The sequence below is a fragment of the Phalangium opilio genome, unplaced genomic scaffold, assembly GCF_054372755.1.
Source record: "Phalangium opilio isolate 3A_F unplaced genomic scaffold, DU_Popi_V2 ptg000089l_1, whole genome shotgun sequence".
NCBI lineage: Eukaryota > Metazoa > Arthropoda > Arachnida > Opiliones > Phalangiidae > Phalangium > Phalangium opilio.
Window position 1 is genome coordinate 4,922,384 of NW_028324194.1, and position 17,174 is coordinate 4,939,557.

A 17,174-nucleotide genomic window follows, 5' to 3' on the forward strand; every position below is an offset into this window, starting at 1 on the left:
TAACTTAAAATTTAAACTTTAAAAATCCAAAATGACTGAAAAAAATTTAATATGTCAATTAATTTATTCTTATTGCATAAATGCATGTTAATCTTTATTTTGTTCGGTACATCATCTCACCAGAGACCAAAACCAACTAACCAAATCTATCCTAAAACAACAAAATGAAATCGAACCTAAAACCACACAATCAAACCTAAATCAACCAACCCTTACAAAAAAGTTTAAGGAATTTAGGTAACTTTCTGGTAACAAACAGGTAACAATTAGGTAACCGTGGATTTTTATAGAAACTTTTAGGTAACTGAAGTCAACACAAATTGTTACCCATTTTTCGGGTAACTATGAGATAACAAACAGGAAACCAAATGTTACTATGGGTAAAAGAGAGCCATTTTTAGGCAACAACTTGTTGACCTTCATACCGAAGGTCGAAATGAGGAAACTATTAAGTCACAATATGTTTTATAATTTTCATGGGCCGAAAACAGCAAACTATGAGAACACAAGTTGTTTACTACTTTTCATTGGTCAAAAACCGAGAACTCTGTGGTCACAATTTGTTTGCTTTAATGATTTTAAAAACTATCACTAAACTTTTGAGCTAGCTGACTCGTCTACCTTTTGAGGGAACCGAAAGACAAAATCAAGATTAAACATATTTCCGTATCTTATTTAGTTAAAAAATTGCCGAACCCTTTCACCTAACATGCAAACTAACGCATTGCACCGTGTTCTAAGGCTAATTACGCAGACGAGGTATCAAAACCTAAGGCTAATAACGCAGACGAGGTATCAAAACCTAAGGCTAATTACGCAGACGAGGTATCAAAACCTAAGGCAGACGAGGTAGGCCTAGTTACCCGAAAGATAACTAGTGGGTAACATCTTGAAAACAAGTTTTAAACAACTAGGCAACGTGTAGGTAACTCTCATTTAAAAAGTTCGGTAACTTTCAGTCAACATGGCGAAAAAATGTTAGCTAACGGTTCGGTACGTGTTACGCAGCAGTTTAGCGAACATGACCTTCGAAAAAGTATAGCATAAAATGGGCAACAATTAGGTAACGTTTGAGGAACTATTTGTGACCTAAATTTTTGTAAGAGAACGCAGACTTTAGAGTTAAAAATTAAACTACTTAAAGTAACAGTTAAAAATGAAAGAAAAAAACTCGAAATAGTAATGATTTTTTAATGTTTCCATTACACTTTATTTTAGAAGACCAGTTTTATGACCAACAATAACCAATACCCTGTACTATTATTAAACCAAATTTAATCCATAAAAAGGCTTGGAATACCAGTTAGTGCTGAAAAACATAAATAGTACTTCGTTTCTGGTTTGAGAAAAGTTCAGAAGACAGTTCTTGGGATTAGACTCGATCTAAAAGAACGTAGCAAGGTTTATGAACTGATTTATGTGCTGAAAGTTCCGATTTAACGCGAAATGATAGTTCACATTCCTCACAATGATATTTCGGTCCATGTCTGTTAGCTACGTGTCTCTTTAGCGTTGTCTTCTCAATAGTGGCATAATCACACTGATCGCAACGGAACGGCTTTTCTCCAGTATGACGTAATAGATGATTTTTATAACTCCATTTTTTCTTCGTCGCATAATTACAATATTCGCAGATGAAAGGTTCTTGCGTTGAATGTTTAATCATCTGATGATTTTTCAAATTCGCTTTAGATTTGAAAGAACTTTCGCACTCGTCACAATGAAAATTTTTCGAGTTAGAATGCACCATATTCATGTGGCTATGTAAAGACATTTTCGTTTTAAACGCTTTATCGCAAAGCTGACAGTTAAATGGTGTTCCATCAACGTGAACGTGTTTTGTATGAACGGTCAATTGACCTACGCTTTTGAATGATTTTGGACACAAAGTGCATAAGAATGGTCTCTCGTCCGTGTGCAAATCGCGTCGGTGGGTTACTAAAGCGCTTTTGGTTTTAAAGGCACTCGGACATTGGTCACATAAAAATGGTCTATCCGGATTATTTTTAAGTTGGATGTGTGTCGTTAGGCCTAATTGAGACTTGAATGCCGCCCCGCATTCGTGACATAGAAAAGGACGATCGTCAGAATGAACGCCAGCGTGAGTTTTCAGAACACTCTTTGATGATGTAGAGTAATCGCATTCATTGCATTGATATCGTTTTACCTGCATAAGATTAAAGATTATGAAGATACGGACTTTATTTTTACAGTGTTACCATGTAAGGGTGTGCGAATACCACTTTTTGGGTATCGAACCGGTTACCGAATACCAAAGATTTTCCTTGTCACATACCAAATCGAATACCGAATAGTTAGGCCTTGGTAATTTTTTTACTAACCGATTAATCGCGAATAGTTAAGCCTAGTATTCGCGAATAGTTAACCCTAGCTAATACTCGCGAATACTAGGCTAAGTATTCGCGATTAATCGGGTGGTAACCCTAATATTCGTGAATAGTTAATACAAAGCGAGGAGAAAACAAATTAGCAGCTCCTAAATTTAAAAATACCTCTCCTCATTGGTGGCCAAGTATTTCTTAAAATTTTTCTAGGCACTAGTTGCTGGTAGTTTTTGATTGGAGACAAATAAAATCGGGATGATATTTTTTAAAATAAGGTGGATCTCTCTAGTGCCAAGGACCTAAATTTATAGTAGTCGAACTTCAACCGAATAGTCAGTTCGGTATTCGATATTCGTATCGAATAGTGAAAATGGGCTTATCTAATACCGTATCGAATTATTCGGTTCGGTATTCGATCGAATTATTCGATTGAAACGGGTTAACCGCGCACCTCTAGTTTATAGTATATTCCCGTCTACAAAAGGTCGCAAAGGTGAAACAGCACACATGGAGCATTTACTTATTCCAAAGATTTCGATAATACTTTCACAATATCGTAAGTTAATGATATATGTTCCATAAGTTTGTCACTGGTTACAAACTGGAGCTTGTTATGAAGTGACGTAGGTCTAGGCCTGTTGAGGCACTGTCAAAGGCTTAGAATAAACCAGGGATAGATTTAATTTTAGAAGTAGGAATGGAGAACAGAGTAATGTGGGCGCCGTTTACGGGACCGAGGGGGGTATGAAAGAAGAGGTGGGTCATAGCGACAAAGGTAAAATAGAATTACTCATTTTTCGCCGTCCCCGTCAGCAACGTCATCAAAACGTAGTTTAAGTGAGCCAATAAGATAGTTTAAACTTTTCGTTACGTGTTGGAGGGAGGGGCTCTATACGGGGCTATGAGTCGAACGGAAGTAAATACTAACCGTTCTCCATTCCTACTTCAAAAATAAATCTATCCCTGGTCATACTTATGGAACATCTTATAAACGTATGCTTGTACTAATAAGAATTACCATTTTGTTTGAGCTTGCAAGTTTGTCATGCGTTCTCTCCTTGTGTCTTTTGAGCTCTCCTTTTGTAAAAGCGCTGTAGGCACACGAATCACACACAAATTGTTTCGCGTCCAAATGACGAACTGCGTGGTTTTGAAGTGTCCATTTTTTCTTCGTAGAAAAACTACAAAACTCGCATTTAAACGGTTTCTCCAGTGAATGAACGTTCTTCCGATGGTAGTATAAATAACTTTTAGATTTAAAAGCGGCGTCGCAATCTTCGCATTTGTAAGGCTTTTCCTCAGAATGCGTTGTTGTAACATGATGCTTTAGGTTAATTGCCGATTTGTAAGTTTTTGCGCATTGATCACATTTAAATGGTCTGTTATTACTGTGCGTTGCTTTGTGTTTTTTCAAATATATTTTAGTTGTGAACGATTTGTTACACTGTTCGCATGTATAAGGCCGAGCGTCCCTGTTATTAATAGTCAGGAGTTTGTTTAATCATAAGTTAACATTTTCACTCAAACATTTAAAGCAAAATGTGTTGGATATTTATCAGGATTGTCACAAGTTTATAAGATATGTTCAGTAAGATTGTCACTGGTAACTTAGAAACTGGAGCTTGTCATGAAGTGACTTTGGTCATAGATTAGGGATGAACCGGTACCGATACCATATCGGTATCTTCACCGATACTCGGGGTTTCCCAATAGTATTGGATCGGTTGGTTCTATACCGATACTAAACCGATACTCGTTTAAAATGCGTTATATGGCGCTACATGACATTTTTAGGTCTTTTAGTAACGTAATGATGGTGATAATATCTCATTTCTATGAATTTCAATCGTGACGAGTTCTCATTTATATAAAAAGTGCCTGAATTCAGTTTATCTAACAACTAATAAGCGAAAATGTTTCTTAGTACGCGCCTGTAGGGATGAACCGATACTATATCGGTATCGGTTGAAGTATCGGGTTTTGGATCATAGTGAGTAAATATCGGTATCGATCGGTATCGGTTCATGTTAGTACCGGTATCGATCGGTATCGGGTTAAGCCTGGTATCGGCCATCTCTATCATAGATTCGAGGTAAAGCGACGCTTGGTGAGGCGCTACTGTCAAAGGCTTCAGTCAAAGGCTTAGTAACGCAGACTAAATAGGATGATGGACCGAAAATTTAACCGAGTGTAGTCTGCAATTCTCACTTGTCGTTCTCGAACTAGCTCGAGCTGTAAGTCTCTAGTATTACGAAGTATAGGAAATGTCATACTTATTGGAACATATCTTATAAACTTATGGTTTAATGAATGAAAGAATGAAATGTCGAAGACGTACAATAGAGAGCTTTCAGATGAGATAGTAGTACGTCACACCCTCACAAGTCTTACCGCTGTTCTGGTAGCCATATTGGGTGGCCTCAGCTTCATTCCTGCTTTAAACCCACCAATATGGCAGCGTAAATTATGTCACGAGACTCAGCTCCTCCTCCAACTGAAAGCTCTCTATAGTGTAATGTTAATCCTATGGAGGGGATGTTTATGAACATTTTGCTTAATTACTCGGCCCCTGTTTGACGAAATCCCAAGATTTAGGTATGGTTGAATGAGGGACAAATTGGACTATAACATACTACAAGGACAGCCCTGTATCTCTAATATAACCAGAGTTATGAGCCTCCAAGTATGGTGTAATGTTAATCCTATGGAGGGGATGTTCACGAACATTTTGCTTAGTTACTCGGCCCCTGATTGACGAAATCCCAAGTAGTTGGTATCGTTGGATGGGGGGCAAATAGGACTATAACATACTCGAAGGACATCCCCTTATCTCTAGTAGAACCATAGTTACGAGCCTCCAAAGATTAGTGTAATGTTAATCCTATGGAGGGTATGTTTATGAACATTTTGCTTAATCACTCGGACTCTGACGCAAATTTCCCTGAATTTTACTAAAAATTCGAAATTTCCCTCAATTTTCCCTGAGGTTTTTGTCAACTATTTATTGCCCTGATTTTTCCAGGTTTGTATGAACCCTGAAATTGTAGCAGCGCTACCTAGGGGATTTTGGAAGCAGAGATAACCCTTATAAACGCACTTTGAGGTCTTCTTTCGCTCATCACTTTCATCTTCCGTGGTATCCGATTTCTCTTCAGTACCGCTTCCATCTTCATCACTATCCTCATGATCACTGTCCTTTTCATTCTTAACGGAGCCTTGAAGTTCTTCTCCACTTCCAGGGTTTTCATTAAGATTCTCATCATCAGAATTTTGATCTTCATCATCCCGAGTATCATCTTCGATTTTCCAAAATACTTCAGAGGGTCGCGATACGTCCGCGTCCTGTTGACAATTTAGGGGTTCCATGATTTCAGACGCAAAAAAGAAACGTTTGTTTGAAGGTTTCAGCTGCTGAGAAGAAAACAATAAATTTGTCTGTTAACAGTTTCACCAAATGTGGATGAGAGGGAAAGTATGACAATGTTCATAGAGTCTGTGTTAAAAAACGCGGACATCAAACTCAAAGTTTCGCCAATAACTATTTAGTCTACTAGTGACTGATGGACTTGCAAACTCGCGACTGAAAGTAGTTCAGACATTTATGCTCCTTGGTTTAACCATAGCCCACTCGATCACGCGCATCACGACGCAAAGTGTTCGCGCTATAGCTTAACTACCGAGATTTGTTTTAAAATGTATCTAGTTTTATGTGCTCTTCTATTGCTTCGATAACTTTACTTAAATCCATATTATACCTTGAAATACCTTTTAAAACATTACCAGCTACTCTTTCCTGACTACAAACACAAATCGAGGAAGTTCTAGCATACGCAATAGCAGACGACGGTAACCGCGTAACCGCGAATTAACACAAGACCTATTTTAAGGGAGTGAACAGGCCCAGTATAGCTACGCCAATTAAACGGTCAACTACGGCGAAACTCTGATGACTCGCGTCGCGACTTTTGGCCATTTTCATACTTTTCCTCTCATTCACTTTTGGTTTCACTTATTACTAGTCAGAAAGTTTGAGATAGGCTGTAGAATTCTTAAAGGAAAAGTTCACTTAACGTAACATAATACCTTAATTAAAAGAACGGCCTTTTTCTAAATATTAAAGGAATAAATTATCTCTTATTACAAAATAGTTAGCAATTAATTAGACTTAAAAATAATCAAGGACTATTGCGCCACCATCCGCCATTAGTTTAGTGGCGTCTGCTAAATCGAACCACTTAGCCCTTACCTCTCTCAGCCAGTGAGAATTCAACCAATCACGTAGGGTTAAGAGATTCGATTTCGCAGACGCCACTAAACCAATAGCGGATGGCGCTAGTCCTTGATTATTTTTAAGACTAATTATATGTACTAATTATCATATTGTAATAAGAGATCATTTAATATTTAATATTCAATCCCTTATACAGAATAAGCTGTCGTTCGAGATAGGGAGTTGCCTATCCTGTAGAGTGAAAACAAATTTCCTCACGCGCATTCTTAGTCCATGGTTTTATAATATAATAACAAACAACACTAGAAATATCAAACATTTTAAAAACTACTTTCATTTAAGTCTGAAAAATACTATAAACATTTTCGTGGTCTTTAGTCCCGCGAAATAATTCGTATTCAAATGGCTTCCGAAGTTCAGACAAAAGACGGTCAATTCAAAATAGTAACACGTTTTGGGCAAAGCTAATTAATAGCCGATATAATTGATAATTAAATTAAGTGAACTTACTTCTTTTAGATGTATTAAAACCAAATTTATGGAATTTCAGAGGAAATGGTGAGCGGCACAGTGATAATTTCTGCAGCTTATGATGACGGCGGTGCTACGCGAACCGAACGTCGCGAAGAAGCCCCGAAAACTTTACTAAACAAGCAACGAAGAAAAACGTATGGACTGTTAGAAGCTCCTTGTTCTCGAAAGACGAACTATTTGATTTTCCTTTAATCTGTCAACGCCGCCTATGTAGTTTAGTAGAGAGCTGCAACTCCGTGGAAGAACTCCGAAACCCGCTGGGTTCCGCGTTTAAGCGATGGGAACTCCAGGAGTTGGAAATGCTTTTCTGAGATAAAATTGGAGTTGGGTGGCAGTGGAAGTTTTCGTGTGCGGAGTTGGGAGGCAATGGGAATAATGATAATTATAATTGCGGAGTTGGGAGGCAATGGAAAATTATCTTAAAACATGGAAATCTACGGAGTTGGAAAACTTGAGTCTGGTAAGTGGTAGGGCTCCAATTTAAAAGCGGACTTTGGCGTTGTTTGTCTTCTGAAGCTTCGTACAAAATTCTTTTTCACCCGTAACCCCACGTGACACGTCCCCTCAGTGAGTCTCTCACACAATGGGGCCGAGGGCGCTTTCCTTTTCTCTTAAACCCATTGACAAAGTCTCCTTTCTAGCTTTGATGCATATTAAAGTAAGGCAGTAGGCATATTGGCAGGCACAACTAATAACAGAATGGACTGTAGTGTTAGTATTTCTTGATTCGTGAAGTTCGTGGCCTTGTCCTTCAAAATAGCAGTTGCGAAGCGAATCAGTCCGATTTTAATTAAATAGCTAATTTAAGAAACTAAGCGTAAAATATGACCCAACGACAACGCGTAGCGCCTTTCCTCCCCAAATCTTAAGTTTTAATGTCCAGAATTATTTTATGAGTAAATATTATTTCTTATTTGAAAATGATAATTTATAAGCACTCGTGATATCAATCTCAGGTCAAATTTGAAAGAAAAACTAATGATCTACACGTTTTACTTGAACTTTCTATTTTTCCAATTCTAAAGAGTAAAGAAATCTTCCAAAGACTAGAAACTAGAAAGGTTTTAATGGACGAAGTTAGAAGGAGTTTAAGAAATTTTAATTTTCAGGGAAGGAGTTGGGAGGAGTTTAAGAAATTTTAATTTTCATGCAAGGAATTGGAAGGAGTTTAAGAAATTTTATTTTTCATGGAAGGAGTTGGGAGGAGTTTAATAAATTTTAATTTTCATGGAAGGAGTTGGGAGGAGTTATACATTTCGCTTGGTGGAGTTCTGCGGAGTTGAAACTTTTGATTATGGCATTGGGAGGAATTGGAGTCATTGTTGTGTATTGCCTTCTAGTTGGAAGGAGTTGGAGGTTAATATTTTCATTTTGCAGCTCTCTAGCGCGGTTATAAAAGTAAAATAAGATGTTAGATAAAATTTCGTTTTGGTTAGCGAGCGTTATTTAGGCGTTATTGAATTGAAATGTAGTGCACATGATAAATTAGTTCAGTAAAATTAATGAAAACAATAATATTCTGTACATCAAAAACAAGATAATTATTTAGAATGGAATATAAAAATATTACAATTCTGCATCTTTTAGTTTTAAACATTACTTAAAAATGGCGGACACCAGGGCCAGATTAAAGGGGGGGCGAGGGGGCAAGGCTTGTTGGGGGCGCAATGAGTTACCCATCCAACCATACTAAAAGCTTGGGATCTAGAAAACAGGGGTCAAGTAATTGAGGAAAGTGTTCAGTAACATACACCCTCCATTGGAATATCATTACTGCCAAATTTGGAGGCTCATAACTCTGGTTCTACTAGAGATACGGGTATGTCCTTTGCACTATGTTATAGTGCTATTCCAAACATTCTAAAAACATGGGAATCGAGAAAACAGGGGCCAAGTAATTGAGGATAATATAAACAAACATACCCCCTCCTTAGGAATAGCATTACACTAAACTTTGGAGGCTCATAACTCTGGTTCTAGTAGAGATACGGGGATGTCCTTTGAGTATGATATAGTCCTATTTGCCCCCCATCCAACCATACTATAAACTTGGGATCAATAAAAAATGGGGCCGAGTAATTAAGCATAATGTTCATAAACATACCCTCCATAGGAATAGCATTACACCCAAATTTGGAGGCTCATAACTCTGGTTCTACTAGAGATAGGGAGATGCCCTTTGAGTATGTTATAGTCAGGGCCGGATTAAAGGGGTGCAAGGCTTTTTGGAGGCGCATTGAGTTAAACTATTCCCCCTTAGCGATATTTGCTATTCCCTTTTTCCTACTTAAAGGGGCGCACATTATCTCGGCCTCCGGGTGCAAAATGGCTTAATCCGGAGTCATTTAGACGCGTCAACTTGAGTTGAGTAAACTAGTTGGACGTGTGAACAGAAGTTGGATGAGTTAAATCACCAAATTAAAATTGATCACTGATGAATAAAAGACCCAGCCAACTTGTTTATTTGTTGGTTGTGTCTATTACGTTACATACCAAAATATTTATTTTCCTAATTATTGTAAGCAGTTATCTATTTTTCTTAAAAATTGTGAAAGCGAGTCAGCTATAGCGCAAAAAATTGAGAAAATTTGCATATATGAAAGAGCTTTTGATTTGGAATTGTTAATTGGTGGTGTCACTGGCATTCAACATTGCCTTTCAGTTTGAAAATATTATAATTTTTTCGTGTTAATTAAGGGTAGGCTATGTTAGATTAGGTATAAGAGTTGGTTAGGTTAGGTTAGTAATATTTTGGAAATAATGTTACGCCTTTTCCAAAATTTTGTTGGTTATATTCATTTACTTCCCAAATAACGTTATGCCTTTTTCGAAAAGTTGGTCCTTACCTTTATTTACTTCCGAAATGACATTACGCCTTTTTGCACAATTTTTTTTTTTAATTTTTAAATACTTAATAAAATAGAGCTTTCACCAATTATTTTTCTATCCTGGTATGAAAATTTTAAATGTTTTAGCGGGTGTTTAATATTAAAATGCTCAATCGCGTACCAGAGGGCGTACTCAATGGCGGTATATACGTGAAATTTCTAAATCCTATGAAAAACATTAACATGTACAAAAATGGGCCAAGCCTCGCCTCGTGCCCTTTCCGCCGTAAAACGTTCTGAGATCCCATGTAGAGCCAAGTCTGCCTTTTGTTCTCATTCAATCGCCAATTGAACAATTATGTTATAAATTAAGTCCTTTTCCTAATTAATAACCAATATTCTTTGACTCTATCATAATTATACATCTTTGTTCGTATCAAAAATATCGTGACTTGGCAATCGCAGGTAAGTAATATTAAAAGGAATTCGAGGGGATATTCACTAAATCGTTGCTGATTTTAAAATAATCGAAGGGATATTCACTAAATCGTTGCCGATTTTAAAATAATCGAAGGGGATGACCTGCGCTTGCCAAGTCACGATATTTTTGATACGAACAAAGATGTATAATTATGATAGAGTCAAAGAATATTGGTTATTAATTAGGAAAAGGACTTAATTTATAACATAATTGTTCAATTGGCGATTGAATGAGAACAAAAGGCAGACTTGGCTCTACATGGGATCTCAGAACGTTTTACGGCGGAAAGGGCACGAGGCGAGGCTTGGCCCATTTTTGTACATGTTAATGTTTTTCATAGGATCTCACTTCTTTTTGTAGACCCTCTCGTTATACTTCGGTAGTCATATTAAAACAAGAACCTCTCGTGGTACTTCGTTTGCCAATATAATCGCTAACGTTTGTCCTTATTTACGCTGAATTACCCCTTTCGACCCGCAGAGAATATGTAATAAAGATTGTACGCGATATCCTAATATAAGAATGTAGCATCATTTACGACACATTTCTTTTAAACTACTACTCTTATTAGCTTTAATATATATTTAACTTTCGGTTAACTTTGGACCATTACGTCCTTTCAACAAGAACACACACTATTTCTGTTGAAAAGACGGCAGCGCCATCTAGTTTTAAAATAAAGAACTAAAGAACAATTTTATAAAAATTTCGGGATGTTTTAATTTTTCTGTGCTTTATAAAATAAATGAAAACTAAATCCTGAATTTTAAGTTTCTATCTACCCTAGAAGTACCTTAAAATTTTGATGATCGGTGAGTGAGTGAGTGACAAAATAAGGTAAATTTCACCTTCGATATTTCGAAAAGTATATAAGGTAGGAACTTGAAATTTGGAAACTATAGCTAGGATCAGAAATTTATCACTATAGGAAGTGAAGGACTATGCGCTTGGCATAGTACCTCTCACGTAGAAAGCTCCCCCATTCTAGGTGACTTCTCTCCACCTAGTGGCGGCTAAACGCGAAAGAGGGAACAAATTTTAGTGTCGCTACCTGACGATCAGAACTAAAACTATTCGAGGGCGTGACCTATTTCGTCCCGTCGTCTGCTTCTTCAATCACACGAACTTCGCGAAGGCCTAGAAAGCATGTTGTTGTTGATATTTGTTATTTGGTAATGAGTTCCTAGCCCAAGTTTTGAAGAAATTTCATTCGAAATGGATATAAATGTGAAAGATCTTATTGAGCACATTAAAGAAGAATCAAAAAAAGAGCTTCATATAGCTTTAAGTGACAAGCGAATGTCAATTCATAACAAAATTATTGAGTCTCAGAGTTTTGAGTATTTTCTTCGAAATATTTATACTTATGCCAATGATAAAGCAGAAGTACTTCAGTTCCTAAAAATAGCAAATACATTAAGGGAAGAATTTAATTTTGAATTTGATGAAATGAACAGTAAAGATGTGCAAGAGTTATTCAACTTTTACTTGTGTAGTGTATACAGGTATTTATTGTTTTAAGATCTTTTCTTTATTGTAGTGCATGGAAAGGTATCAAATCTTATTAAATTATCCTATTAGATTTTCCCGTTGTGATAAAAATATTGTTGAAAACTGTGATAATGAAACCGTCGATTTGGAGAGCTGTGATGATGATAAATATACCAAAGAAGAGACAAAAGTTTTTGAAAAGAATGAAGAAATTAAAGTTAGACCTTCAAACTTCTTGCAAGAAAGTTTATGTGGAATTTTGAGACTTGGCGGAGGAACTTTGGGGGAGATGTGGAGGGTGTCTAAACGATTAAGGAGTTCAGATCACTACAATATGAAAACTAAAATTCTATATCAGAATGTCTATAGACTGTGTTTCAAAATTTCACTAGACGATGAAGAGAAAGAACAGCAACTACCAATCGAATTGAAACAACAAGATAGAGGTGGAATGTTTTTTCCCAAAGAGAGTTTGAGAGATTTTGTAAAGGAAGTAAATAACACAGTTCGTTTATTTGCAAACTCTGACGCTTTAAGTGAACACGGGAAAGACATGATCAAGGTAGATTAACTAAATACTTAGGCTATTGATTACAAGCAGCTAGTTAATTTTATTTTTATTTTTATAAAAGGTGTGTGTATCTGAAGTTAAAGAAAACCAAAAAATTGAAAGATTATTCTGGGAAGGAGTAGAGTGCATTCCTGACTTGTTGACGCAATTTGACCGAGAGAGTTTAACCTTCTTTTATAAGATCTGGCTGAGAAAATTGACGCATGCAAGAATTCAGGAATTCATCAGTGTTTGCAGTGGAAGTATTAGCAAAGGGGGCCACAATCTCCGAGACAATTTATATAGTCAACTGAAGAAGCTTTATGCCAAAACTAAAACTGTCAAAAAAGACTCTAAAGAAACCAAAGGGGCAAAAAAAGAGGAAAAAGTTAAAATTGGTAAAGGGAAAAGAAAATCACCCGAAAAATTAGATAATCAAGAATGTACCACGAAAACCCCAAAGTTAAATCAAAGGAAAGCTCCAAAAATTAATAAAACAGAAGTTTCAAAGAAGGCTGAAAAGAAAACCCCGAAAGTTGCTGTAGATAAGAAGGCTGGAAAGAAAAACCCAAAGGTTGCGGTAAATAAGAAGACTGAAAAGAAAACCCCAAAGGTAGCTGTGAATAAGAAGGCTGAAAACCAAACTGGCAACCCATCAATATCGAAAACTAAACCAAAATGTAACAAAAGTCAACCTAGTCATTTATATGAGGTACAAGAACGCGTTTTGCTTAAAACTTCTGGTTTAACTTGTGATCAAAATAGTCCAAAGAAAATATCTGTGATACATTTAAAATCGAAAAAATTGTTTTAAAAATATTTAATTATTTAATGCTTACAAAAATTAAGAAATGACAGTTCTTATTAAAGTTTTACTCAAATGTGGCAATGGGCAATGATTATTTTTAAATCAATTATCCTAATTGTATTTAATGTGAAAATGTTAATGCAGTTTTATAGTTTAATGTCTTCCAGGCCCAGGTTGTCATCCCGATACTCGGTATTGGAAAAATTCCCACTGTGAATGTTTTTTACTATTCTTACTGCTTTTTGCGTAGAGCTGTAATTTATACCCGTGAGCTTACTACCACTAGCATATTTAAGTTGCGAAAAGAGCGACTCGACGGCACTTCCATTTATTCGCGATGGTGATATAAAATTGTCTGGATATCTGTTAAGAAAGTCTTCTGAAAACTTAAGGAAGCCAAAGACTGTAATTCGCAGTAAGTCCCAGGTTTGCCAAGCAAGAAAGGCATCTTGTTTAGGAGTTTGTAAATTTATTTCTGGGTCTTTTTTTAAAATTTCAGTGAGCCAATCAGCAAAGTATGTATAGCCTTCTTTAATTGACATCAATTCTTTATCAGCCATTGAGAAAATTCGGTCTTTAGATAAAAACCCATTCTCAAATAACTGGCTGCAGGCTCTTAAGTAGAGGTAGCATTCGTATGAACTCTCGCGATCAGGTAGAAATTCGTTGGGGTTATGGGAATGCGCGTATAGTTCTGATAGAACCTGTGGCTGCTGCATTATTTTGGCTGGTTTGACGTTCAATTTCGTCCAGGCATCTCTTATTATGTAACTTGTATGCATTTTTGGGACATACCGCAAAAGACCGTTTTTTTGTCGAGCTACTTCCCTTTCATACATATCTTTTAAATTCTGCCAACCAAATTTGACTCCGTTCCTTTGGAAGTTTTTAGTTCTTAAACAGTGAGAAGAGTGCAGAGAATTAATGAGACTTTTTAATTCATGAGAAGGACAGATCATCCAATATAGTTTTCGCCCTGGCCAGAAAGGGTTATCAAAACTAGGATTAACTTCGTAATTATTTTCAGCGTCTTCAATCGTGTAAGAAAAAGCCTTTTTTGCGCCATCCATGGTCTTTTTAATAACAGCCAGGTTGGAGCTCGCACCATCGCACATTAGAATTGACGTTCCAAAATTGTAAGCGTTTAAAGAACGTAAAGTTTCAAGAATACAGGGTAGCAGTTTATCGTGCTTAACAGGAGAACCAAAGGTGAAATATGGACCAATTAAATCAAAGTTAGATGTTAGATCACGCCAGAGAAACTGAAGAACGTATTGGGTTGGTTTTGGTTCAGACATATCCTTGGAAATATCATTTAAAAGGGGAAATTCTTTTTCTTCCATAGCAAAGCCGATAAATTGATGATTTTTGGAATTCCAAATTAATTTTTCAATAACCTTCACTTCATCGAAGATTAGCACTCCATCGGCTTTTGGAATTGGTAAACCCTTAACTTCTTTCAAGCGCTTAAAATCTTCGTACTTCTGTTGTTGTTCGCAGAGGTATTTATGATTAACGCCAGGCGTGTTATCATAAACTTGAGACCTTTTTTTCAAAGTGCTAGCGCTCGGTAATTTGAAAATTTTGAAAGTCTTCAATGCCTTGTAGGCTGCTGGGCTTCTAGAAAATACCGCTAGAGCTATTCTAATAGTTATTGGACTCCAACGATTTCCATTGTGGCTTTCTTCGCAGTTCCTTTGATCCTTAAAGAAAGCTTTTTTGTCATCATTTTGTTTCTTTTCACTATCTCGTTGCCATGCCAATTTTAATAATTCAGAATTTTCTCCCGATTCGATAGCCTTTTGGACATCATTTTTAAAATCCGAATTTAAAACGTTAAGAATGGAGTCAATTTCATCAGATTGTTCAGAGTTTAGCAACATATCTTTATGTTCAAGCTGAGCCTCAAGCTTTGCAACCCTCTTATTCAAAAATCTTCGGCTTTTTTTAATACTCTCTAATCTTGATTTAAGGCTTTTTGGAGTTAATTTACTTATAGGGTATTTGCTTTCAACTTTGGTTCTCTTGGTTTTTCTAATTGGATCCTCTTCTAGTTTACGTTTTTTCTTGTTGGACAGAACTTTGGAACTCTTAAAACAGTGTGTGCACTGCCCAACTTTAGATTTATTGTTAGAAGTGTAAAAAACTTCGCACTGGGTTGACTGGACTCTAGGAAATGGTTCCAAAAATATTTTATAGTTTGGTCCAGAAGCTATATCAGCATTACACTTTATGCCAGGGCAAAATTTAAGTTTGTAGCCTTTCACAAGGTTTAGTGCAGCCTCCACATCAACCGTGTTAATAGTTTCATTTTCAATATTTAAGAACTGCTTCGTTTCAACAGGTCGAAAAGGGATGATTATGGTGCATTTCCCTGTTTCAGTAATAATCAACTGAATCGGATCTATATCTTCTGGCAGAAGTCCCACATTTAGCCCATTTGATATTGAAATGGTTCTTTCTCGGCGAGTATTAAGGAAACACTAAAAATATTAAGTAAATTTATATTATAAATGTAATAAATTGAATTAAACAGGGAATTTATGATTAAATCCAAATAGATTTACCTTCAAGTTCAGATCAAGGGTGTGACATTGGTCCACAATATCTTGCAGAAAAGTTGCTCTGATACCCATATTGGCAAATATACCCTTTTCTATCGAATTTGTTACCAAGTCGTTGGTCTGAGTTGAATTATTTATGCTCAGATTTGGGGTTTGTGAGGTGAAATCTGAATTTCGTAACTAGACATAAACATGTGTTTATTTTAAAACTAGATTTTTACCTTACCACTTGATGATGGTCTACACAGAACGGAAGCATCTTTAGATTTGTTTTTAATAATAAGGCCAGGTTTAATTTTTTCAGCCATAGTCTGGGTGTTTTTGTTAGCTCGTTTAGCTATGGGGTTTCTTTCTCTTATTGTTTGAGAACCTCTATCTCTGATAATTTTAGCATTTGTATTGCACTGTATGCCTACCGAGACTTTATTTAAAATTGATACTCCGAGTCCTTCCATGATTAAGTTGATTAACCAATTTTAAACAAGGCTGAATAATGTAATTAGAACCGACGAGTCCACGACTAACCCTAGGTTAAAGAAGAGGCTAGAGTAGCAGACGATTTTTTAGTCACGTGTTCATCCTTATGGCTATTGGCTGACATATTTAAAAACGCTCCAATCAGCCACCAAGGAGAACCTCCCACTTTTTGAAGCTTTTAAGAGCGAAGAAAGCGGGAAAAATAAACTCGGAAAGGGGAATGGAAGTTTTAATCCCCCTTTACGTAAAATCTTTCCAGCAGAGATGGTCCCTATTCTAAGCGATAGAGTCCCTCACTTCGTGTAGTTATAAATTTCTGCTAGGATTGACAGTCCTCGCGGCAAGCAAAATTTCAGACTTTTACCTATACCCATCACGAAGTTACAGTGGGCTTAAAAGTGTTGTGAGTTGCTTCGAGAAAAGGGTGTCAGTGCTCGACTTCGAAAGGTTTTTAACAACTAGCAAGGGGTTTCGAATCTTTTCAATATTATATTCGAAATACCCGTGGTGTAGTTTAGTCAAAAACCAGTGTTGGTAGCACCTGTATGAATTTTGTTATCACTGATGAAAAAGATGGGTGCTTATTATTCAGTAATAAAACATGTACCTATGTTTTCTTTCCTTATAAACGTTCATATCAATTTGAACCGTACTTTGAGGTATTTTGTCGTAAACATTATTTTGGAGTTTGTCATCGGCATCCATTCAGGGGGATTTTGTCCCATATGTAAGGGGACTATGTCCTTTTTCTCTGATGGGAGGAATGGCCTATATTCTGAAGGAAGATACTCTAGGGCAATGAGTCTGAAGTAAAGGCTAACCGTTCTTTATTCCTGCTTTTAAAATTACACGGATCCCTCCTTGT

General features: G+C 36.5%; 3 protein-coding genes and 1 long non-coding RNA gene across 6 annotated transcripts; 2 read left to right on the forward strand and 2 right to left on the reverse strand.

The window, feature by feature from the left end:
- Positions 1-1,173: 1,173 nt before the first annotated feature.
- On the reverse strand, positions 1,174-7,211 carry LOC149647131 (uncharacterized). Of its 2 annotated transcripts, none has more exons than XM_089849990.1 (4): positions 7,087-7,211; positions 5,443-5,756; positions 3,364-3,817; positions 1,174-2,167 (listed from the first exon to the last, which is right to left on the reverse strand). In XM_089849990.1, exons 2-4 carry the CDS (start codon positions 5,709-5,711, stop codon positions 1,373-1,375), a joined length of 1,518 nt encoding a protein of 505 aa, XP_089706116.1. In that variant the 5' UTR covers positions 5,712-5,756; positions 7,087-7,211; the 3' UTR covers positions 1,174-1,372. The 2 variants fall into 2 exon arrangements, with proteins under 2 accessions (XP_089706116.1, XP_089706117.1); XM_089849991.1 differs by having other exon boundaries at positions 5,443-5,753; positions 7,087-7,209.
- A 131-nt stretch (positions 7,212-7,342) lies between these two features.
- LOC149647132 (uncharacterized) lies at positions 7,343-8,733 on the forward strand. The gene is made up of 2 exons (XR_016371874.1): positions 7,343-7,570; positions 8,345-8,733. It is a non-coding gene; the product is annotated as an uncharacterized LOC149647132 (long non-coding RNA).
- A 2,611-nt stretch (positions 8,734-11,344) lies between these two features.
- On the forward strand, positions 11,345-13,347 carry LOC149647133 (uncharacterized). Of its 2 annotated transcripts, XM_089849993.1 has the most exons (4): positions 11,345-11,924; positions 12,001-12,472; positions 12,543-13,034; positions 13,074-13,347. In XM_089849993.1, the coding sequence occupies exons 1-4, from the start codon at positions 11,635-11,637 to the stop codon at positions 13,272-13,274; spliced, it is 1,455 nt and encodes a 484-aa protein (XP_089706119.1). In that variant the 5' UTR covers positions 11,345-11,634; the 3' UTR covers positions 13,275-13,347. The 2 variants fall into 2 exon arrangements, with proteins under 2 accessions (XP_089706119.1, XP_089706118.1); XM_089849992.1 differs by having other exon boundaries at positions 12,543-13,347.
- LOC149647134 (uncharacterized) lies at positions 13,266-16,562 on the reverse strand. The gene is made up of 3 exons (XM_089849989.1): positions 16,059-16,562; positions 15,836-15,999; positions 13,266-15,751 (listed from the first exon to the last, which is right to left on the reverse strand). The coding sequence occupies exons 1-3, from the start codon at positions 16,285-16,287 to the stop codon at positions 13,415-13,417; spliced, it is 2,730 nt and encodes a 909-aa protein (XP_089706115.1). The 5' UTR covers positions 16,288-16,562; the 3' UTR covers positions 13,266-13,414.
- Between the last annotated feature and the right edge of the window lie 612 nt (positions 16,563-17,174).